The sequence below is a fragment of the Anabrus simplex genome, chromosome 1 (assembly GCF_040414725.1).
Source record: "Anabrus simplex isolate iqAnaSimp1 chromosome 1, ASM4041472v1, whole genome shotgun sequence".
Lineage (NCBI taxonomy): Eukaryota > Metazoa > Arthropoda > Insecta > Orthoptera > Tettigoniidae > Anabrus > Anabrus simplex.
In genome coordinates this window covers 418,867,738-418,892,932 of record NC_090265.1, presented here as the reverse complement: position 1 = coordinate 418,892,932, position 25,195 = coordinate 418,867,738, and the positions used below count along the sequence as shown (strand labels likewise).

General features: G+C 39.5%; 1 protein-coding gene across 1 annotated transcript in view; it reads left to right on the top strand.

Moving 5' to 3' along the window:
• LOC136866792 (U-scoloptoxin(16)-Sm1a) overlaps positions 1-10,019 on the top strand; it is an 88,864-nt gene extending 78,845 nt beyond the window's left edge. Inside the window, exon 4 of the mRNA XM_067143901.2 lies at positions 9,157-10,019. Within this exon, the coding sequence (XP_067000002.2) occupies positions 9,157-9,250 (94 nt within the window). The 3' untranslated portion in view covers positions 9,251-10,019. The remainder of the gene's footprint in view (positions 1-9,156) is intronic.
• The last annotated feature ends 15,176 nt before the right edge of the window (positions 10,020-25,195 follow it).

The window sequence follows — 25,195 nt, the reverse complement described above, 5'->3', positions numbered from 1 at the left end:
ATGGTGAGAATAAAGGAGGTATAAATAGCCATAGAGGAGGGTGCTCTTCGCGAATCCTGGTGAACTAAAGAAGACCACTATATCCGGAGAAGGTTGGCCCGATGAGGCATCTTGAAGTCGTAGTACCACAGAAGTCGGGACATTGTTATCACACAGCCATTTGCGAAGATCAGTCGGAGAATAATGAGTGTCCACATTCTTAACGAGACAGGAGTTGGACAGCATGGTAAGGGAAGGCGACAGCCAACGAGGCGTCTGCCCATGTGATTATTCTTGGGCCGACTGAGCCGCAGCAAGAAGGAGCGCCACCCAGCCGAAAAAATGCGTGGACATGCGTAGTACGAGGGATGACCAAGTGTATAAAACCAAGAATACGTTGGACACGCGTTCATTTAGTCACAGTTTGTGTTACTTGTTGAGATTTAGATAATCGTGAACTACGAATTTGTGATTTTGCATGTGGTCGATAATGTAACCGGAAGAAACATGTGACCATGAAAGGGTTAAGGAATTTCATCTCCCTTATTTGAATAAATACATTGAATTAGTTGGTCCTCAAAATAATGGAAACATGCGTTTGAAATACACATTTTGTTTGGGAGCAATCTTTTCGAAAGTTTTGTCTTAGTGATGATAGCCACTTGGTCTAATGCCTCTATGCTAAGGAAAAAAAGACTGCACAAAAGGAAGCAATATATTTTTCCGTAAAAAATCCCTGGTATCATTCCTCACCCATTCCACGCCTTTTATGAAGATACTCATATCTCAAAAACTGAAGATGTTACAGACATGAAAATTGGTATTCGCGACCTCTTCTAAAAGTAAAGGAACACGTACTTTGTTTTTGTTTTTAATAATGATGTTATTGGCTTTACGTCCCACTAATTACTTTTACGGTTTTCGGAGATCCCGGAATTTAGTCCCGCAGAAGTTCTTTTGAGTGCCAGACTGAGCCAGGATCGAACATGTCAACTCTGGGTCCTAAGGCCAGCGCCTCAACCTTCTGAGCCACTCAGCCCGGCTTTTGTTTTTAAAAAATCCACTTAAGTGGGTATGACCAGGAGTGACAAAGAGGGTGAATTTTAAAAATTAATATATCTACAGTATATCTTAAAATCGTAACATGTTACAGACGTAAAAATTGGTATTTGGAATCTCCTGTAAAAGTAAAGAAATACGGATGATTTGTTTTCGGAAAATCCGCTTAAGGGGAAGTGAAAAAGTGGGGTGAATTTTTAAATTAGCGTATCTATAGTATATCTCAAAACCTTAACGTGTTACAGACGTGAAAATTGGTATCGCAATGTCCTTTTAAAATAAAGAAACATGTAAATTTTCGGAAGATTCACTTACGCATGGGGTAAAAAGAAGCGCTAAAGGAGTTTAATTATTTTTATTGTGATACTTATATATCAAACACTGATGTTACAGACGTGATATCGCTGTTTGGAATCTCCTTTAAAAAAAAGCAGTTGTTTTTTTTTTTTTGTTCTAGAACAATCCACTTAAAGGGGGAGGGGTGAAAAGAAATTATAAATATTGAATTATTTTTATGAGGATACATATATTTCAAGCCTCCGTGGCTCAGACGGCAGCGTGTCGGCCTCTCACCGCTGGATACCGTGGTTCAAATCCCGGTCACTCCATGTGAGGTTTGTGCTGGACAAAGCGGAGGCGGGATAGGTTTTTCTCCGGGTACTCCGGTTTTCCCTGTCATCTTTGATTCCAACAACACTCTCCATTCTCATTTCATAGCATCTAGCAGTCATTAATAAAATCACTTTGGGAGTGGCGACCCCATCGTACTAATAGCCTATATATGATTCATTCATTTCATTCGTGGCCCGGTCAATGACTGGAAAACAGGTTGTAGGTTTTCTTTTTCATTTTCACATATATTTCAATAGCTGAAGATGTTACACACGTGAAAATTGGTATTTGTAATCTCCTTTAATATTAAAGGAACACGTATTTTCTGTTTTCGAAGTCCAGTTGGGTAGCGGGGGGGGGGCGTAAAAGGAATGAAAAGGGGGTTGAAATATTTTTATGGGGATACTTATATCTCAAAAACGGATGTTACAGGCGTGATAATTGGTATTTAGAATCTCCTTTAAAAATAAAGAAGCCCGTATATTTTGTTTTTGTAATATCCACCCAAAGGGGGTGAAAAGGGAGTGGATTTCTTTATGAGACATATATGAAGAAATGAAGATGTTAAGGACGTGATAACTGGTATTTGTAATCTCCTTTAAAAATAAAGAAACAGGTATGTCCTTGTTTTCGGGAAATCCCCTTAAGGGGGTGAATAAGTGAAAAGGGGTTTGAATACCGTTTTTAAATATACTTAGGCCTACATCTCAAACACCGAAGATGTAACAGACATGAAAATTGGTATTGGGATGTTCATTACAAATAAATAAACATGTATTCTTTTGTTTTCGGAAAATCGAATTAAGGAGTGGGAGTGAAATAAAGTGCAGAAGGAAGTGAATTACTTTTATGAGGATACTTACATATCAAAAACTGTCCGACTCATTGGCTGAAAGCTCAGCGTCGAGGCCTTCGGTTCAGAGGGCACCGGGTTCGATTCGGGGCCGGGTCGGGGATTTTAATCATGTTTGATTAATTCTTCTGGCTGGGGGACTGGGTGTTTGTGTTTGTTCCAACAATTTCCTCTTCATATTCAGACAACACACTACCCTACCAACCACCACAGAAACACGCATATAAGGTTGGTGTCAGGAAGGGCATCCGGCCGTAAAATGGCCCAATCCATATGTGCGAAACGTTTCGCACCCGCGACTCCGCAGGTGTGGGGAAAAGCGGTAGAAGAAGACTAATATATCAAAAACTGAAGATGTTGCAGACGTGAAGAATTGGCATTTCAAATCTCTTTTAAAAATAAACACGTGTTTATTGTTGTTTTCGGAAAATCCACTTAAATGGGGGGAGGGAAGTGCTGAAAAAAGGGGCTGAATTATTTTTGTGTGGATACTTATATTTCAAAAGCTGCAGATGTTACAAACGTGGAAATTTGTATTTGGAATCTCCTTAGAAAGAAAAAAGAAACATGTAATTTTTGTTTTCCACCTAAGGGCTGTTTCTCACATGGATAGCTCTAACATGACCCAGAGTTAGTTCTGCTAGTAGCCTGCTCATCTCAGCCCCAAAAGGCAATATCACAAACTTGGTTTGCAAAGAGGTACTGGGGTAAATGACTCTCAATTTTTCGGTGAGTTTTTATACCTTAGGAAGTTTTAGAAAATATCTTAGTGCAGTAGCGAGGAACGATTACTTTGTCGAATTACGAAATCCACGCAAACAAAGCCGCGGATAATAGCTAGTACCTTTATATTAATGGCAAGAGGGAAGAGATACATGTTTTGAGGTATATTATACGTACATATGAATTGCATTAGCCCATAATAACTACCACAGCTCTCATGGGGCGCCTACAGCGTAAGCAGCAACGCAATACAGCCTACACTCATACTGGGTTGTTCACCTGCCCCTAGCGATCTAGTTTTATGCAAGCCTCCACGTTTAAAACAATTCTGAAAAACAACGGTTCCTCTCCCTAAACCGGGATAAATATTACGAGATGTCGGATTATGAGCTAGAGGACAGCAGGAATCGTGAGCGCCACTATTAATTCATTGTGAGTACCCCGAATGAACCCGTAAAACGAGCACAAATACGAAGACATGTACCTTACAACAAGAGATGCACGCACAGACCAGGAGCAGGTATTGTATACGCTGGGAACTACCGCTGCATGATGACAATTTGTCCGTCAGATGGTGACGTTAATCCTTAATCAGACCCCATTAATAATAAATAGCATATGGCTTTTAGTGCCGAGAGTGTCCGAGGAGCTCGCCAAATGCAGGTCTTTTGATTTGACACCCGTAGGTGACCTGCGCGTAGTGATGAGGATGAAATTATGATGAAGACATCACATACACCCAGCCCCCGTGGCAGCGAAATTAACCAATTATGGTTAAAATTCGCGACCCTGCCGGGAATCGAACCCGGGACCCCCTGTGACCAAAGGCCAGCATGCTAACCATTTAGCCATGGAGCTGGACATCAGACCCATTGGTGTTATTCTACAGGAGTAGGCTATATGCCAACACCAGGTTTCACCCTCTCCCTACATCATTATCATCATCATCACACAGATATGCAGGTTGTCCAGAGGCATCAACTAGAAAGACCTGCACCAGGCCTCTCCAGAGACCTCATGATCTCATTTATGGCTGTGACAATATGGAAGCTGCTGAGGTATGGAGGGAATAATGACATTTGGAACATGCCTTGTGCATCTGGATGTTGTGAAAGTTGCTCCTCATAGGGCTGGTTGTGCTGCAATAGTACTTTCTGATCCAGTAAAGAAAGCAATGGCAAACTACTTCACTCTTCACCTTACCTAGTACACCAACATTGGTTTCTGGGGTTTCCTTATAATGACATAAACTTTGGTGGTGTTATTTGGGGATCCAACCTACCTCTGGGCTGATGACCTACAGTACCATGCAAATTAATCAGAACAAGGAGTTTTTTACTTCATAATTTTCCCAACGGTTGACAACAGTTTGATGATGATGATTATGATGATGCTTGTTGTTTAAAGGGGCCTAACATCTAGGTCATCGGCCCCTAATGGTACAAAATGAGACGAAATGTAATGACAAATGACAATTTAAAAGTCCAAAATTATCCACTGACCAGAATTAAAACATGATGACGAAATGGATGAATATGAATTTAAAACAATCAGTGGATCCGACCTGCAATGCCCCACACTCCCAGAAACTAGCTTTAAGCAATAGTATTACTGACCAAGGGACTGCTTCTAAAGCACAATCCTGAATCAATTATGCTTGTAGTCTAAAGGGGTCCAAAATCCAGATCATCACCCCCTCATAATGGTACTTATTGCTAGGAAAGTAGAACCATGATATTTGTCATGTTGGGGTACTAATCAAAAGTAGCGTAAACTCGTGGTACTCCACACATTATGGTACTACTCACAGGTAATGTATGTGTACATGTAACACAGACCTATGGTGTTTCTCACATTGCGGCACCATTTACAGTCAACGCAAACCTATGGTGTTCCTCACATAGTGGATACTAATCATAGTCAAAGCAGAATCATGGTGTCGCACATATAATGGTACTAATCACAGTTACTGTAAAACCCACCCTAATTCACACACTGTTGCTACTAATCACAAACCTATTGTGTACCTAACATAGTGGTACTATGTGTAAGTAAAGGCAACCCATGGTGTTCCCTGCGTGATGGTACAAATTACAAGTAGTTCCATGGTTCTAATTCGATCATTCCTTGGTTGCCCCTTTTAGTCATCTCTTACGACAGGCAGGGGATACCATGGGTGTATTCTTCGTCTGTGTCCCCCACCCACAGGGGGTGACAACAGTTTCCTACACATTGCTTGTTCTTAAATCCTGTGCTGTCTATGCATTCTTTGCACTGTTATTCATTGGTAATTAATCTGTGTGATCATTGATTTAGGTCAAAAGTGTATTTATTTTGACATGTCTCACTTTTAAGAAAGTTTTAAGAAATTTCCTTGTACTATTACTAATACCTATATCTTCAATTGATACGACTCCCGCGAAGCGTAGACCGACTTCAGGATTATCTCAGAATACTTCCATGATACAAGGAGAGTTAGTAAGCTGTCAGTCAGTCATTGCTGATCTGCATTTAGGGCTGTTCCCCAGGTCACAGATTCCCTATCAGTTGTTTACCTAGTCTTTTATTTAATGGTTTCAAACAACTTGTAAATTTATTGAACATTTCCCTTCAAAAAATCCCAATCCCTAATTCCTCTACCTATAAATGATCATTTGCCCCAATTTGTACTCTTGAATTCCAGTTTTAGGTCATATATTATGATCTTTCCTATGTTTAAAAGCTCCACTCAAGCTTAAACATCTACTAATGTAATTCCACATCATCTCTCCACCGACAGCTCTGAACATACCACTTAGTCCAGTTGCTCGCCTCCTTACTGCCAAGTCTTCCCAACCCAAAGTTTATAATAATTTTGTACTCTACTCCTTTGTCAGAAATAACCCATGACAAATTGTGCTGCTTTCCATTGGATCTTTTCCAGTTCTTTTATCAAGTAATCCTGGTGTGGATCCCATACACTGGAACCATACTCTAATTGTGGTCTTACCACCTCTCATTCACAACCCCTAAATACCCTCATAACTATGTGTAGAGATCTGTAACCTTTATTTACAACCTCATTAATGTGATTTCTGCAATGAAGATCTTTCCTAATATTAACATAAAAGTACTTACAGTGATCCCTCTGAAGTACTTTCACCCCATCAACCACAGTAATAAAAGCTGAGAAGACATTTCTTCCTGGTGAAACTTACAACCTGACTTTCCACCCCATTTATCATCATACCATTGCTGCTGTCCATGTCACAACATTGTCGAAGTCTTTTTGCAGTTGCTTTTTGTAGATTTGACTTAAACTAGGTTCTGGGGTTAAGGAAAGATTTAAAGCATATTCTAATTTTTTCTGCACTGATAGTTCTCACTAGTTCCCACAGATGTCACCATGTGCTAGAAATGCAGCAAGTGACAATACAAGAGGCCACATCATGCCTCAAACCTAAGGTATAGTATACTATACCGATGGTCTCAGGAGGGTATAGTATAATCTACAAAAAGCCTTATCTGTGATTTCAGTTCCTTACTCATATCAATTACGTAGGATAAGAAGACAGAAAGGTGCAATAATGTTTTCCCCTCTTAATCGCTACAGAATCAGATAATGCTTCACCTACTCTAATTCTCTGACTTCCATTTTCTAGAAATAGAGCCACCCCTTCAACTATAATTTTGCCTAGACCAATAGTCCTCATTTCAGTCAGTAGTCTCCCATGATCTGACCTATCAAAGGTCTTGGATGTGTAAATAGTGATACAGTTCATTTTACTTTCTAATTCTAAAATATCTGATATATCTTGCTGGAATCCTACAACTTGAGCCTCACTGGAATAACCTTTCTGAAACCCGAACTGCCTTCTATCAAATGAGTTAGTAATTTCAAAAATGCATCTAAAATAATCAGAATGCATTCCAACTGGCCTGTAGTTATACTCTTAATTTTATCACCCTTTCCTTTGTACTCCGGGGCTATTATAGCAACTCTCCATTCATTTGGTATAGCTCCTTTATGCTAACAGTAATCAAAGAAGTACTTTGGATAAGGTATTATATCCCAATCCAGAAATATTATCAACTCCAGCTGCTTTTCTAGTTTTTAACTTTTGTATCTTTTTGTAAATATCTTGTCATCATAGGTAAATTTCAAAACAATGCTGGTATTAGTCACTTGCTCTACCTGGACATATCCTTATATTCTACAATCTTCACATACTGCTGACTGGATACCAATACTTCTGCCATTCATAAATCCTCACATGAACACTCCCCTAGTTCATCAATGATTTCTGGGATATCCTTCCTGTAACCTGTTTCTGCCTTAAATGAGAAGAGACCAGAGCACACAAGAACCAACAAATTATATATAAGAAGACAAGGTTATTCCAAAACAATAGTAGATCCATACCAGGGCTTATTTCCAAATCTACTGAGACACAGAGGTAAGTTACAGGCAACACACCACCAATACCGAAGTACCATAACCACATCATTAACACAACACGATAACATCAACACAACCATAATGACTACCGAGAAACAAGTGTCAGCCCGTAAGGGATAGAGGATTACACGATCCTCAACAACATCTGTGCATTTGTTGCTGACCGTTAGTGTAATGGAGGTAAATCTGTGCTGGTGTGTCAAGTTGATGAATAGCACACCTACCAAGATGCATGGCTAGTGCATACCGTGGAGGCCACTGCGTAGGCTACTTGGAGCCACCGGCAGTGCCAGTGCTCTATCAGACACTTTGTCTCATTTTCAAAAATTGATGCCTGCCTGATAAAGATATTGATTCCCATAGGAAACCTGAAATATTTGTTCCGAATGATTACATTTATAATACCAATATAGTTGGTCCATTCTTGGACATTATAAATTTTCCAGCTAACTCATTTCTGGTTGCCAGCGTTTCACCCCAGTGTGCTAACTTGGGCTCATCAGTTGGTAAATAGCAAGCAGTGGCCTCCACAGTATGCAACAGCCATGCATCCTGGTAGGTGTGCTATTCACCAACTGAAGAGCCCAAGTTAACACACTGGGGTGAAACGCTGGCAACCAGAAATGAGTTAGCTGGAAAATTTATAATGTCCAAGAATGGACCAACTATATTGGTATTATAAATTTACTCATTCAGAACAAATATTTCAGGCTCCCTATGGAATTCAATATCTTTATCATAAATGGTATGTTCCGAGCTGTCAGTGGAGAGATGACATGGAATGATTTTAGTAGACGAATAAGTTTGAGTGGTGTCTTTAGAAGTACGAGAGATCACAATATGAAGATAAAGTTGGAATTCAAGAGGACAAATTGGGGAAAACATAATTTTATAGGAAGGGGAGTTAAGGATTGGAATAACATACCAAGGGAGATGTTCAATAAAGTTCCAATTTCTTTGAAATCATTTATGGAAAGGCTAGGAAAACAGGCTAGGAAAACAACAGATTCAATGAACGGACGGAGGGACGGAGGGACAGAGGGACAGAGGGACGGACGGACGGATCTGCCTATTATATACATTACAGTATATAAACCCTCATTTGCCTCCCATTCCCTTGTTACCTTTGTCACTATCCTTTCTCTTATGGTATTCTACCCATTTTATCCTGAGTGTTTCCCAGGACTCTTCTTACCTTCTTCACCCCTGAGTAATGAAGATATAGCATGAAAGCATTAATAACTGGTATTGTCCTATATTACAGTGTATATGTTATTTGTATCCTTAACTAGGCAGCTTCTTGTCCAATGTTTCCTTATCCAGCTTGATATTCAACCTTTGATTAATGATTATGTAAGTAACAGGTTTTATGGTTGGATCTGCTATTGTTTGCCAAGTATGTCACACTGTATAAGTACCGTATAGAACTATGTGGAACTTTTGCACAAACAGCCCTTCATATGATTTTGTTACATGCATCTCTATGTTTTAGATGCCCAGACCCTCCTTCAGCACATCCTTCGTGCAAGATTGTGAATGACCCTTCAGTGCCATTTCCAGATTGCTGTCCCCAGGTGGAGTGCTGAAGGGATCTATTCTATAAAATGTTTACAAGTCAAAATGCAGATCTTGTTTGAATGGTGAATATCTGTTGGCACAGCAGGAAATAGCTTTAACTGTAATAAACCCACATTTTAGTAAAATAATTGTAAATGTAAAAGAAATGTATTTGAAATCAAGACATTCTAATTTTTTATTGGTTTACTGTAGCCTAAATTTCTTATAAACTGCTACTGCAGTTTTCTTTACCAGTTTGTTCCAAACTGTATGGTGTCTTCTGGCTTTGTGGGTTGCTTTCTGAGAGTTAACATGCAACACACATTAAGCTGACTGCTTTAAAGTCTGTTCCAGTTACCTTAATTTTTCTATCAGTTAAATCCTGGGATAAATGTTACTGATTAAAACCGTTAGTGATTTAAGTTGATCAATAACTCCACTATCAAAACAAGATAAGCAAGGGTTTGGTACATTTCAATTTTTATTACTCTGAATTATATAATGGACATAATAAAAGCTAGAATAAATAGAATATGCCACTTCTTTGCTAGAAATGAAGTCAAATACAATGAAATCTATTTTTACTGTACAGAGTGTTCAGTTTACCATCCATAAGATAGTGAGACATAACTTAACGCAATGCCATCTGCTCACCCTGGTGAAGAAATTTCAGCACGTGTATCAAATAGCATTCCTGTATTTGTGAAATTCATTTGTGGAAATCTGAAATATATTTTCATTTTACATTTTAAACAGATTCAATTTATAGAATCAAAGTGATATTTATTTATTTATTTATTTTTTATTTATTTATTTATTTATTTATTTATTTATTTATTTATTTATTTATTTATTTATTTATTTATTTATTTATTTATTTATTTATTTATTTCATGTTTCATGGTTCATGTTTGTGGGTTACTGTAGTCACGTCCTAGTTCGTGAACCATGGGCAACGGCGCTGAGTGGCCTAGTAAGTGGTCCTGAGAGTCAGGATACCAGTTGCTATGGAATGGGAGTGGGCATCTCGGACATATTCTGAGTCCTGGCCCTCCTTGTGCTCAGGCGGCTAGGACTATACAATCCACCGGTGGTCCATAACCCGTTAGAGGAGAGATCCTCACTTGGACTATGTGTAAGTAGGGTAGCATCCTGTTTCATGAATCTACCGAGCTCAGAACATTTTAAGCAAGCCTCGGACCTATGGGAGTAACAGAGTCCCACTCCCATTTGACAGGCGAGGGACTCCTTGGAAACAACTTGGCAAACGAAATGGAATTCGATGGGGAGCTATCAATATTAATGGGGCTTATGGAAGAAAGAAAGTAGAACTGGCTGAGTCAGCAAAGAGGATGCATCTGGATGTGCTAGGAGTAAGTGACATTCGGGTAAGGGGAGATAACGAGGAAGATATAGGAGATTATAAAGTGTACTTGACGGGTGTTAGAAAGGGAAGGGCAGAGTCTGGGGTAGGGCTCTTTATCGGGAATACCATTGCACGGAACATAGTTTCTGTTAGGCACATAAATGAGCGAATGATGTGGGTAGATTTGTCATTTGGAGGAATTAGGACTAGAACTGTGTCCGTGTATTCACCATGTGAGGGTGCGGATGAGGATGAAGTTGACAAGTTTTGTGAAGCATTGAGTGACATCGTGGTCAGGGTCAACAGCAAGGATAGAATAGTGCTAATGGGCGATTTCAATGCGAGAGTTAGAAATAGAACTGAAGGATACGAAAGGGTGATTGGTAAATGTGGGAAAGATATGGAAGCTAATGGGAATGGGAAGCGTTGGCTGGACTTCTGTGCTAGTATGGGTTTAGCTGTTACGAATACATTCTTCAAGCATAAGGCTATTCACCGCTACACATGGGAGGCTAGGGGTACCAGATCCATAATAGACTATATCTTAACAGACTTCGAATTCAGGAAATCTGTTAGGAATGTACGAGTTTTCCGCGGATTTTTCGATGATACAAACCACTATCTGATCTGTAGTGAACTAAGTATCTCTAGGCCTAGGGTAGAGAAAGTGAAATCTGTCTGCAAACGAATAAGGGTAGAAAATCTCCAGGACGAGAAAATTAGACAAAAGTACATGGATATGATTAGTGAGAGGTTTCGAACAGTAGACAGTAAGCAGGTTCAGGATATAGAAAGTGAATGGGTGGCATACAGGGATGCTGTAGTAGAAACAGCAAGGGAATGCCTAGGAACAACTGTGTGTAAAGATGGGAAAAGGCGAACATCTTGGTGGAATGATGAAGTGAGAGCAGCTTGTAAATGTAAAAAGAAGGCTTATCAGAAATGGCTCCAAACAAGGGCCGAGGCAGACAGGGAGTTGTATGTAGATAAAAGAAACAGAGCGAAACAAATAGTTGTTGAATCCAAAAAGAAGTCCTGGGAAGATTTTGGTAACAACCTGGAAAGGCTAGGTCAAGCATCAGGGAAACCTTTCTGGACAGTAATAAAGAATCATAGGAAGGGAGGGAAAAAGGAAATGAACAGTGTTTTGAGTAATTCAGGTGAACTCATAATAGATTCCAGGGAATCACTGGAGAGGTGGAGGGAATATTTTGAACATCTTCTCAATGTAAAAGAAAATCATCCTGGTGGTGTTGTGAACAGCCAAGCTCATGGGGAGGAGGAAAATGATGTTGGTGAAATTATGCTTGAGGAAGTGGAAAGGATGGTAAATAAACTCCATTGTCATAAGGCAGCAGGAATAGATGAAATTAGACCTGAAATGGTGAAGTATAGTGGGAAGGCAGGGATGAAATGGCTTCATAGAGTAGTAAAATTAGCATGGAGTGTTGGTAAGGTACCTTCAGATTGGGCAAAAGCAGTAATTGCACCTATCTGTAAGCAAGGGAACAGGAAGGATTGCAACAACTTTTGAGGTATCTCATTGACTAGTATACCAGGCAAAGTATTCACTGGCATCTTGGAAGGGAGGGAGCGATCAGTCATTGAGAGGAAGCTGGATGAAAACCAGTGTGGTTTTAGACCACAGAGAGGCTGTCAGGATCAGATTTTCAGTATGTGCCAGGTAATTGAAAAATGCTACGAGAGGAATAGGCAGTTGTGTTTATGTTTCGTAGATCTAGAGAAAGCATATGACAGGGTACTGAGGGAAAAGATGTTCGCCATACTGGGGGACTATGGAATTAAGGGCAGATTATTAAAATCAATCAAAGGCATTTATATTGACAATTGGGCTTCAGTGAGAATTGATGGTAGAATGAGTTCTTGGTTCAGGGTACTTACAGGGATTAGACAAGGCTGTAATCTTTCACCTTTGCTGTTTGTAGTTTACATGGATCATCTGCTGAAAGGAATAAAATGGCAGGGAGGGATTCAGTTAGGTGGAAATGTAGTAAGCAGCCTGGCCTATGCTGACGATTTGGTCTTAATGGCAGATTGTGCCGAAAGCTACAGTCTAATATCTTGGAACTAGAAAATAGGTGCAATGAGTATGGTATGAAAATTAGCCTCTCGAAGACTAAATTGATGTCAGTAGGTAAGAAATTCAACAGAATTGAATGTCAGATCGGTGATACAAAGCTAGAACAGGTCGATAATTTCAAGTATTTAGGTTGTGTGTTCTCCCAGGATGGTAATATAGTAAGTGAAATTGAATCAAGGTGTCGTAAAGCTAATGCAGTGAGCTCGCAGCTGCGATCGACAGTATTCTGTAAGAAGGAAGTCAGCTCCCAGACGAAACTATCTTTACATCGGTCTGTTTTCAGACCAACTTTGCTTTACGGGAGCAAAAGCTGGGTGGACTCAGGATACCTTATTCATAAGTTAGAAGTAACAGACATGAAAGTAGCAAGAATGATTGCTGGGACAAACAGGTGCGAACAATGGCAGGATGGTACTCGGAATGAGGAGATAAAGGCTAATTTAGGAATGAACTCGATGGATGAAGCTGTATGCATAAACCGGCTTCGGTGGTGGGGTCATGTGAGGCGAATGGAGGAGGATAGGTTACCTAGGAGAATAATGGACTCTGTTATGGAGGGTAAAAGAAGTAGAGGTAGACCAAGACGACGATGGTTAGACTCGGTTTCTAACGATTTAAAGATAAGAGGTATAGAACTAAATGAGGCCACAACACTAGTTGCAAATCGAGGATTGTGGCGACGTTTAGTAAATTCACAGAGGCTTGCAGACTGAACGCTGAAAGGCATAACAGTCTATAATGATAATGTATGTAATGTATTTATTTATTTATTTATTTATTTATTTATTTATTTATTTATTTATTTATTTATTTATTTATTTATTTATTTATTTATTTATTTATTTATTTATTTATTTATTTATTTATTTATTTATTTATTTATTTATTTATTTATTTATTTATTTATTTATTTATTTATTTATTTATTTATTTATTTATTTATTTATTTATTTATTTATTTATTTATTTATTTATTTATTTATTTATTTATTTATTTATTTATTTATTTATTTATTTATTTATTTATTTATTTATTTATTTATTTATTTATTTATTTATTTATTTATTTATTTATTTATTTATTTATTTATTTATTTATTTATTTATTTATTTATTTATTTATTTATTTATTTATTTATTTATTTATTTATTTATTTATTTATTTATTTATTTATTTATTTATTTATTTATTTATTTATTTATTTATTTATTTATTTATTTATTTATTTATTTATTTATTTATTTATTTATTTATTTATTTATTTATTTATTTATTTATTTATTTATTTATTTATTTATTTATTTATTTATTTATTTATTTATTTATTTATTTATTTATTTATTTATTTATTTATTTATTTATTTTACTTTTGTGCAACAAGTTGCAACTCATATTGCCTTGGCAAATGATCTAGGTTGTTCAATAAGTACAGTATATTTTTATCTATAATATGGTGAGACATAACAGAATGCCATCTGCTCATGCTGGCAAAGAAAAGTCAGCATGTATATCAAATTTATACATTTCCTTTCATACAGCAAACAAGTGTGAAGCTTTTGGGGACCCAAACAGCCTTCAGACTAAAAATTTGACATAGAATTCACTGATGTGGAGGGCATAAGTACACTGCCCTACTCAGAGAGAATATGAAGCAGGGAAACTGCACTTTACAGCTTCAGTTCTACTGTTTCATCAGTCAATCAATGTCTTTAACTATTTACCATCTACAATATCTATTTCCATATTACAAATTCCTAGTAACATTATATATCATGAAATATCTCACTTGTAGCTCTTACAGCAGTGGAATACTTCCACCTACAAGATGTCAGTCTTCAAGTCAAATAACACAACAATGGAAGCATGACAACCTCCAGACGAGTCAGCCATCCATAGTCAACAGACAGAAGATCAAGTATTCAATTGACCATTGTAATAATTATTCACATTCGAGCACAGATGAGCACCAACCTGTGAAAACAATCAGTGAAAAAAATTATTAGTCACACACTCCCATAGTGGCGGATAGTGTATAATCACACGAAAGTAAGGTTCGCGGTAGAAGTGAAGTAAGTAGGTGTATTATTGAAGTGTGAAAAGTAAAATGTGTGTGAAGTGATATCTTAAACCATGGTGTGTTAACACAAGTGTTAGTGAAGTGTTCTAAGCAGCCATTCCATAGTAACTGGATAAAGAATATGCCACCCAAAGATAAGCAAGTTCCAATGGAGACCCTGGTAAAGCAGGCCTGCAGGAAGTGCTGAGTGAGAAGGGCATGCTGAGCAGTCTAGCCAACTTAATTCTGGAACAGGTAACCAATGGAGTAGTGGAGAAGCTGAAAGAAACTATAGACTTCAATGCAAAAGTGATTGAAGAACTGAAGGGAGTGTTAGCTGAGAGAGACTCTCATATCAAGAACCTCGACACCCAGCTGCACAAGAAGACGGACGATCTGCAGCAGTACTCGAGACAACAGTGTCTTCAAGTGTTCGTGGTGCCCGAGTCTGACCGAGAAGACACAGATGACATGGTCATTACCCTTGGCTAGAGATATAGGAGTTGACTTCAGCCTGCAGGATATAGATAGGTCACATATGGTGGGAAAGGTGAAACTAGGATGGCTGAGACCCATCATAGTGAAGTTTGTATCCTACAGGAAGAGGAATGAAGTATTCATTAACAAGAAAAGAATGAAAGGAACAAACGAAACGATCCGTGAAGACCTCACACAGGCCCACTCGCAGCTTCTCCAGGAGCCCATCTCCAAATTTGGTATCCAGCAGACGTGGACCAGGGTCAGCACTATTATAGTTAAAAACCATGATAGGAACTTTTATATTACAAACAAAGAAGACTTAAAAACTTTTGCTGACCACTAGCCAAATCTTTAAGAAAGGATAGAACTTTGTGAACCAATATTTTAAGTAGTTATAATTTAGGTATAGAATAGTACTGTCATTAGTAATTAAGATAGGTTAGTCACTTCTAAATTTTACTTATTTACTATCTAAGGATCTAAGTTTAGGCTAGCTTAGTAAACATAAAGTTGGAAACGTGAAGGTATAGGGAAACAAATGTCTCTAATCTCAGCCTGCATACTCCAGCAAGAGCACAACCAGTCCCAAACATCACCCCTCCTGTACCTAGTACCGCTAATTGCCTGGCAGACCTTGAATCTAGCTGCCAGGCAGCAACATAGCCTAGATTTGAGTTTGGGGAGGGGGGAAGGGGTCATTAAGATAGTTCCTCATCCAGAATTTTATTTTGATAAGTGTCCAAACCTCCAGAGTTTAGGTGCTATAGAATACCTAAAAAGGAAATGAGTGTCCTTGGATCCAAGTAAGAGTGGTAGATACCCTCTCCCACCACCACCCCCAAATCTCTGTTATTCCTATCCCAACATAACTGCAGCATTTCATATATTCTGAGTAAAAGTGAAGTGAATGCAAGAATAAAACAGTTTGAGTAAAGATGCAATATTGTAGGTTAGAATAAACAAGGTAATTTTATAATAATAATGGTCATGCGCTAAGAGCCCGCCTGGTGGCCATGATTGTTAAGGCGCTGAAGTCTGAACGGTCTGATACTGTGGTTAGCCGGTTCGAGTCTCGTTGGTCGAAAAAATTTTCACCATCAGAATGTTGGCCGGCAGGGTAGGGGAGGTGGTGGTATACAATTTCTAATCACTAGATTGCATGCCAAAAGCCTGGATTATATTCCAAACCTCTCTGCAGTGCTCATAAGGAGTGAGGGCATATGACGCTGTTGATGGCGATTCGTCCGTCGAATTGAGATGTTAAGTCTTGAGCAGAACCCTTGGTGCTATTTGATGGGAGTAGGCTATGTGCCGGCACTGGGTTTCACCCTCTCCGTTCCTACTATCATAGGGCTATATCACGTCATTCATTTCATCTCATTAACTCCTATGATGAGGCTGACATCAGGAATGGCATCCGGTCATAAAAACCCGCCATGACAGATTCATCTCACCTCATACCTGACCCCGTAGAGAAACAAGACAAGGGGTGGACAAACAAACAAGCAATGGTCATGTGATAAGCTATAATGAAGTGACATTTTATACAAATAATCCGGTGAAGAAATACACACAGGTAAAGGGTATGGGTATAGATATGTTGTTAGTTGGTAGAGAAAAATACACGTCACAACATATCGTTGCTGCAGGGACAAAACCTCCTATGTGAAATATTTTAGCCTAGAACTTTGGCTGGTAAGGTTCTGTCATCTAAAGTGCAATATTGTATGAATATCGTCAAGGCATTTTCGTTCTTCATAACGTATGTCCTGCTTGTCAATATATTATTATCACATAGGAGGTTTTGTCCCGGCAACGACGATATGCTAGGTAGGGTTTACCTTGTCCTATTAGTTTCCCTAACAAGCCTGGGATACAGAATATAGTAGTATAAACTTATAGTTTTGTGACGCTAATATACATGTGTATAATTTTTATTAACGTGCCAGAAACCAACGACATGGAGCTGTTACCATTTCAACACCGTTTTAAGGGCCATCGACCCAAGCCAGGATTTGAACCTGCGAACTCAGACTCAGAAGAACAGCGACTCAACCAACTGAGCCACATGAAAAGGAGGCGTTTGTGATTATTGTTATAAATAGATGCAGTTAATATTTTTTACAAAGGTTGCATGAGGAGCGTTTACTAAGGCATACCTTTTCCAACTGTCCTAAATGTACGAGAACGGATGGAAGAACTAGCTGGAAGCTAACGAGCCTTGCAGGGATGTCGCTTCTATCTCTGTTTACTTTTCCAAACCAAACTCCATGGCGTAACAGCCCCAAAGGGCCACCACCTACTACCAATTCGGCTGTGCAGCCCGAAGGCCTGCAGATTACGAGGTGTCATGTGGTCAGCACGATGAATCCCCTCCGCTGTTATTCATGGCTTTCTAGGCCGGGGCCACCATCCCACTGTCAGATAGCTCTTCAATTATAAGCACGTGGGCGGAGTGTACCTCAAACCAGCCCTCAGATCCAGGTAAAAATCCCTGACCTGGCTGGGAATCGAACCTGAGGCACCAGTAAGAGGCAGGCATGCTACCTCTAGACCACGGGGCCGGCTGTTTACTTTTAGGTCTCCTCATTTTAGAATTTGACTTAAGGCATCCAGCATTTGATTTCCAGCACTGACAGAGTTAAGAAAGGCATGGGATGGGGAAGATACAGTCTTGTTTGTGGGTGCAATAGAGCAGTGGCGGCGCGTGACTTTCCTCACTGGGGGTTCAACAGAAGGAAGAATTCTTGTGCCGCCGCCCCCCCCCCCTTTTCGCCCCCACATACTACCTCTCCGATTTTGGTCCAAGTCCCTTCGCTTTCATCACTCACAAAAAATAAACAGGGAAAACAAAACATCCTGTTGGTAACTTCGCACCCACACATCCACTCGATTCTTTTGCATAGGGCCTATATCCATTCTCAATTTACGCACGATTTCTTTACTTTTAATCTGCCTCGTTATATCAAGATCAGGCAGTGGGCGGCCGGCATTCTTAATCTCGAGTTTGCGCTCAAGAGAGAGAGAAGAAAATTTTGTCTTTCTAGGTATCTGGACACTGTCCATACTCATTTCGAAGCTCCTTACCTTTCCCGAGAACAAAGATTGTGGACGCAACCACAATGCACAAAAACACACACACGGACATAAGATCGTACAATAATATAACGAATTATGATAAATACTCCAAAGTTTTATAAACACTAGTATCACACAGAAGGAAACTTTAGGGATGTGTGTTCGCACTGTTGACAACGTTGGTAACTTAATTTTACGAACTCGTGTGGGCTAGGCAGTTAGCATTTTCATTGGTATTATCTTCCCGCTATTTTTTGCCTCGATGATTTTTAAGTTAAGTTTCTCTCCAAGAAGTAATTACTCCAAAGAAGGCAAATAAATAGGTGTTCAGTAAGTATTAGTAATATTTTTGGGACAAAATATCAATCGGAATTTGGCACTTTTGGTAGTAATGATGCTTTCCAACACTAGTGTTAACTATATGTACTATTCTTTTCTGCCGTAGTTAAATTCCTGTAAGGGCAACAGATGGCAGGCATGTACTAGTTTTCTAACCCCAACAACACGACTTACGATTACGAAGACGGTGAGAGAGAGTGGCATATTGCGCATGCGTAAATCACGGATATTCGTTTCTGCGATATCCTGGTCTTGTCTACGTGTTGGTCGGCATCTCCCCGCACCTCACCACACCCTTCGCCCTGGTACGGACGGAGATGTGGCCTTGCATCGGGGGTGCATTCTAGACGAGTATCCAGCCAGGACTTCGCGCGGCTCGCTTGAATTGAAAGTCAGTACGAGTATATTACGGATAGATGAGCTTAGCAAAGGCTTAGAAATTGACAAAGCAGTTGTGAAAATTAAGTAGTTAAGTACAATGTGATATAAACTGGAGGTTCACTGCTCCATTGCGCTATACCAGAAACCGCCACTGCAATAGAGTTGGCCTTGAGTCTCCCATAATTGAAATATGTATGACCTGGAAGGCAGTCACCTTCACAGAGCATAGTACTGAAGCTGTTCCTATTTTTTTAAGAAGACACATTAAATGAACATTCTACTTTCTCACAAACGAAGAACAATATTATCAATTTTACAAAAAGGTTTAATAATGCAGCTGGTTTATGTTAAGAGTAGAGAAGCTATAATTTTGATTGTTGGATATACGAGGATTGGGGCAAAAGTCATGGCAACTTTTTTTTTCTTGTAAATATGTGAACGGATCACAAAAGTAAATGTGTCGTGTGAAAGTTCTGCAGACATAGTGTGTATGCAGAACAACAGATGGCTCTGTGATAGCTGGTAGTAGCACAGCTAGAGCTGTGAAATCAGTCAGTTGGTGAGTGTTGTGCGAGATGGAAGTAACCCGTGTTGAGCAGCGCGCTTTAAAAAAAAAAAAAATCGTTCTCCAAAGGAGAAATGCGATGGAATATCACAGTGAATTAGTGGAAGCCCTTGGGAATAATGCCCTACCATACCGTACAGTAGCACGGTGGGTAGGAAAGTTTCAGCAATGATGTGCGTTTGCCACTTTGTTTCACATGGCAGAACAGTGACCGCATAGTACTACAGGGACTTCCTGGTGCGACAGATACGACATGGCGTTCGGGAGAAACGTCCGGATCTTGTGGACAGTGCAATAATCCTGCACAACAATGCAAAACCACATAAAGCAGAGTGTGTAGGGCAGCTACTGCGTGTGATGTTGGGGATGGGAAGAATTGGAGCACCCACCGGACTCTTCCAACATTTTGCCCTATGACTTTGATCTCATTCGAAAGATTAAGGAACCACTATGTGGTAGACGGTTTGCAACACGAGAGGACATTGCTAATGCTGTGCGCCAACAGGTGACCCAATTCACATATGGTGCGGCAAATGCTGAGGCAGATGGTATTCAGCGCCTCCCATATCGTTAGCAGCGTGTGGTGTCAATAGCAGGGGACTACTTTGGGGGTCTTTAGGCCCAAGTTTGTCATGTCAACTTTATGTGTACTGCGTTGTCATTCTTTTGCACTGGGAAGGCCATATTGCCCTGTATACTACCGTAATAAATTATTGTGTTATGATACTTCAGTGTTATTCATTGTCCACAAATGTAGTTAACACCTTGTCCTTTCGTCTGAATATGTCACATTTTCCAACCAGACTGGTATCATCAAGAAAAAAATAGTTCCCATGACTTTTGCCCCAACCCTCGTAATTACATGGTAACAATCAAAACCATCAATATCTACTGAAGATCTGTCACCGCACTCGGTACGACTGGCTTTCTTTTCATATCCACCGGGCAAGTTGGCCATGCGGTTAGGGGCACACAGCTGTAAGCTTGCATCCGGGAGATAGTGGATCGAACCCAACTGTCGGCGGCCCTACCCATTTTCACACCAGGCAAATGCTGGGGCTGCAACTTAATTAATGCCACAGCTGCTTCCTTCTCACTCCTAGCCCCTTCCTTTCCCATTGTTGCCATAAGACCTACAGTGCAACATACAGCGAATTCTAAATAAAAAATAAAAATCTTTTCACAACCTCTTCCAAGGAAAAGTTGTATCCATGCTACTGGCCTGGGCTTATACCCCACCCACTGAAATTATTTTGTGGGTACACCACTGCATCCACTTACCATTTAAAGTACATGGTAAGCCCAAAGAATGGTTGGATACTCAAAATACACCACCAAAAATGATGTGATTATTGCTCTAAAGTATTAAAGAGAGGTAAGGGATGGGATCTAGTTTTTTTTAAGTAGAGTCCAAATCAATAGAACGTGACTACCCATTTTTAAAATATTTCATGCATCGACTGAGATTCAAGCCTCGGCTGTCTTGATGAGAAGATAGAACCATTGGAACTGAGTTATCACGCCCGCTAATTACAAAATAGTTACCCGCCCTTTTGATGGTGCCATTTGAGGTTTCAATCAGTCCCTGGGCATTTGACAAAATGTATAGGCCTACCTATAGAACTTAGGCATGTATCCTCAATCTGTCTTGCTACACGGTTTTTATATTATGTTTGCGGAGGACCTTGGCAATTTGATCTGTGGTGTTGTGAATGTAAGGCAAGTAGGCAGTTCCCTTCACTTCTTCCTTCTGTGAGCTTTGCTTGGTCATTTCTCTGGGATACAGGGCGAACCGATTACCTTTCCTTGAGCTATACGGAGATGTTTAAGAAATTTTCACCTCGAACTCAAGCACTGATAAAAATGGAGATGGCACAAGTGTTCAGCCGAGTTGAACTATGCAACATGGATGGTTGAACTGCAACTCCACCCTCTCCATTTAACTCAGGTAATTCATCCTGGCACACCAATCTAAACTCCGAGGAAGGGACTTACACCGAACTTCATTCAAATTACATAAATGGTCCATCACTTGGATTCCCTGCATCCTCTGAACCCTCTACGGATGCAGCAAGAGTGTTTTATAAACATTTCGCCAGTGATACGTAACTGGACTGCATGTACTTTTACTTCACTTATTTAAGAAATGCATTGTGGTTTTTTTGTTTTTTAATGTATGATTTTCTAAAAAATAATTAATAAATAGTATTTTAAAAATTCTTTACTTACCTCAAGCGGATTGCTAGCCTTTCCTTTATCCTAATGGGTTTCCTCCAGTTGGTGGTTAGTTTTGATATTTTTGGTTCTAGGAGAGTCTGTAAGTTCTCAAACTGCTCTTTAGACATTCGAAATTATATGAAAAACTGGTCTTCAAATGAACTCAATTCACAACACAGTCGGTGAAACTCACCGAACTTTTCTCTTTTTTCATTTATTCCATGCAACCATTTCCTTTTCTGTTTTGCTACAGTGAACAGTAGAAGTAATTCTTCATCGGAGGAACTGCTGGACATTTGATTAAAACAAGAAAATACAGAGTTCAAGCAAGAAAGAAAAGAAAAGAAAAGAAAAGAAAAGTGGTATGTTCTGGGCTGTCAGCGGAGAGATGGCGTGGAATGACATTAGTAGACGATTATGATTGAGTGGTGTCTTTAAAAGTAGGAAAGATCACAATATGAAGATAAAGTTGGAATTCAAGAGGACAAATTGGGGTAAACATTCGTTTATAGGAAGGGGAGTTAGGGATTGGAATAACTTGCCAAGGGAGATGTTCAATACATTTCCAATTTCTTTGAAATCATTTAGGAAAAGGTTAGGAAAACAACAGATAGGGAATCTGCCACCTGGGCAACTGCCCTAAATGCAGATCAGTATTGATTGATGGAACGAAGTCATTATGCACTTGGTTGCGACTGGTTTCACACTGGTTCACCCTGGCTTGTCCGCATTCTGTTGGACTACCCCAGTCCACGACAGAATGTGGTCACTTTGTTCACGCAGACAGTCAGCTTCCTGTTTGACAGAGCCATAAATGTTTTTCTAGTGCTTCCGGGACCACCGATGAAAAATACATTCTTGACATTTTTGTTGGAAGAATTTCACAGCCTCAGTGTTAAAATAATGACATGAAAATAAGTTAAAATTTCACCCAAAATCACTCACTCAAGCTAACAAATATACGGAGAGATGACATGGAGAAGGAAACTTTTTAATTTATCCTAAATCACTTCAAGCTAGCAATTATAGGGAGACCTACAGAAGAGACAGTAAAATTGTGCTGAATAGCTGCTTCTTGCTGTACATTGAACACAGCTGTAAGAAGCTGAAGTACAGCTGACCAGAAAGAAGTCTAACTGTGCAGCATGCTTAACCCCTTCCACCTCCTTTTTCATGCCACATGTCTCAACGCTCTTGCAGTTCAGGTGGACTCGAAGTACTGGCAAGCACTTTAGCCAAATAGAATGCTACATTTTAACTCCTTCACTCTGGCGTAGCGCGTATGGTGGCGTGACCCACTGGACGCGAGTAGTGGGTGGTTCACCGAGCCCGCTGTACGGGATACTAGTCTCGCTCCTCTCTCCAGTCGGTTCGTGATGTGAGGAGAGGTGAGGCAGAGTTTAAAAGTATTTTATTTTATTTGTAATGCATATTTGATGAAATGCATATGACTATATTTTTAGCACTTTACGTTCTCCTCGCATAGAAGAATTATGATATTTGTATTCAAATACAGCTGAAAGAAACTAAACTTTTCAGTCCAGAATTAGCTGCATTGAACTTATTTCTTCAGACTCAGGTTCTATCTTTTCCAGTTTAGTTTTCTGCTCAGTGGTTCAGGACCTGATCTTCATCCTCACTCTCTTCATCTTCAGTCAAATCTTTGAAGTAGGCTGACCTTTTAAACAACGAAGCGCTGAAAAGGTGCCTGAAGTGCTGTTGAAGTAGTTCCGTCACTAGAATCAGATGACAAATCACTATCATCATCATCTTCTTCAAAGTCACTAACCAATATGAGGACAGGAGCTTCCTCCACAGTTCTTTCCTCCATCATCAGGCCTTTCACAATTTCAAAGTGATTGAAAACTAAGTCAAGAAGCACAAGCACGTCAGCACAAGGGAGCAACTAGGGGCGAAGTGAGTAGCATACCGGACACATTCCTTTCGTCTTCGAATTGGTTACTCCTGTCATCTGGTGATCATAGCCATAACTATAGACTCCACTACAGATACCTTCAAGGCTGAACTTCCACAGCAGTCTATCGTAGTGAAAAGGAAAACAGCCGAAAGACACACAACTTCTACAGCATGATAAAGGTGTTGATTCCCATAGGGAACCTGAAATATTTGTTCCAAATGAGTAAATTTATAATACCGGTACCAATATACTTATTGGACATTATAAATTTTCCAGCTAACTCATTCCTGGTTGCCAGCGTTTTGCCCCAGTGTGCTAAGTTGAAAATAAGCCTCATCACTTAGCACACTGGGGCGAAACGCTGGCAACAAGGAATGAGTTAGCTGGAAAATTTGTAATGTCCAATAACGGACCACTATATTTTTACTTCTACAGCAGTTGACCAGCTATGAGGCATGGCTCCAGCCCAACTGCTACAGCAGCCCATCGGGTGCGCAACACAGCTCCCTCCCGACTGCTACAGCAGTAAACCAAAGTGAAAGGGTTAAAATATATGGCAAGAAATGTTTGTGCTTTTAAAGACACTGCAAATCTATAGGTCAAGAGCTATCTTCAGGATGATTTAAGATAGAAAATCGGTTCAGCTGTTTTCTCACACTTGTGGTCACAAAAATCAGCCTAGTGTTTTAAATATATAGATAATAATTTGAAATGCCCATAAATTGGGTGCGAGAGTTCACCAAAATAGATCACTCAAATTTAGATAGAGTATGACGAATTTTCTCTTCTCTCTCAGGGCATGTACATGAAACTTTGTACTGGTACAACTGAAAATAATTTTATGGGTGGCAACTGCATTAAGGTTATCTGAAGCAAATGAAACACTTTCACAATGACTCGGAATTTTTTTTTGCTTTACGTCGCACCGACACAGATAGGTCTTACGGCGGCGATGGGACAGGAAAGGCCTGGGAAGTGGAAGGAAGCGTCTGTGGCCTTAATTAAGGTACAGCCCCAGCATTTGCCTGGTTTTAAAATGGGAAACCACGGAAAAATCATCTTCAGGGCTACCGACAGTGGGGTTCGAACCCACTATATCCCGAATACTGGATACTGCCGCACTTAAGCGATTGCAGCTATCAAGCTCGGTAACTCGGAATAAACTAGCGATATTCTAACATGATGTTATCCACACACGTCCACTTCAAAAAAGCTCTTGCAACAAATATATAAACAACCCTTCAAAATAAACAAAACAAATGACTGAAAAGTTTCCCCTAGCTCATTAACATATAAACACAAATCTAAAGCTGAAATAAATTAATTATTGTTTACTATTTTTAGTAATCATATAGACAATGGTGAACAATTATAACTAGGGCCCAGATAATTATGACCTAAAAATGTTAGGAATATGCAAACATTTATGGCCTAAAAGAATATGAAAATATGGCAATAAATATGACTTTAAA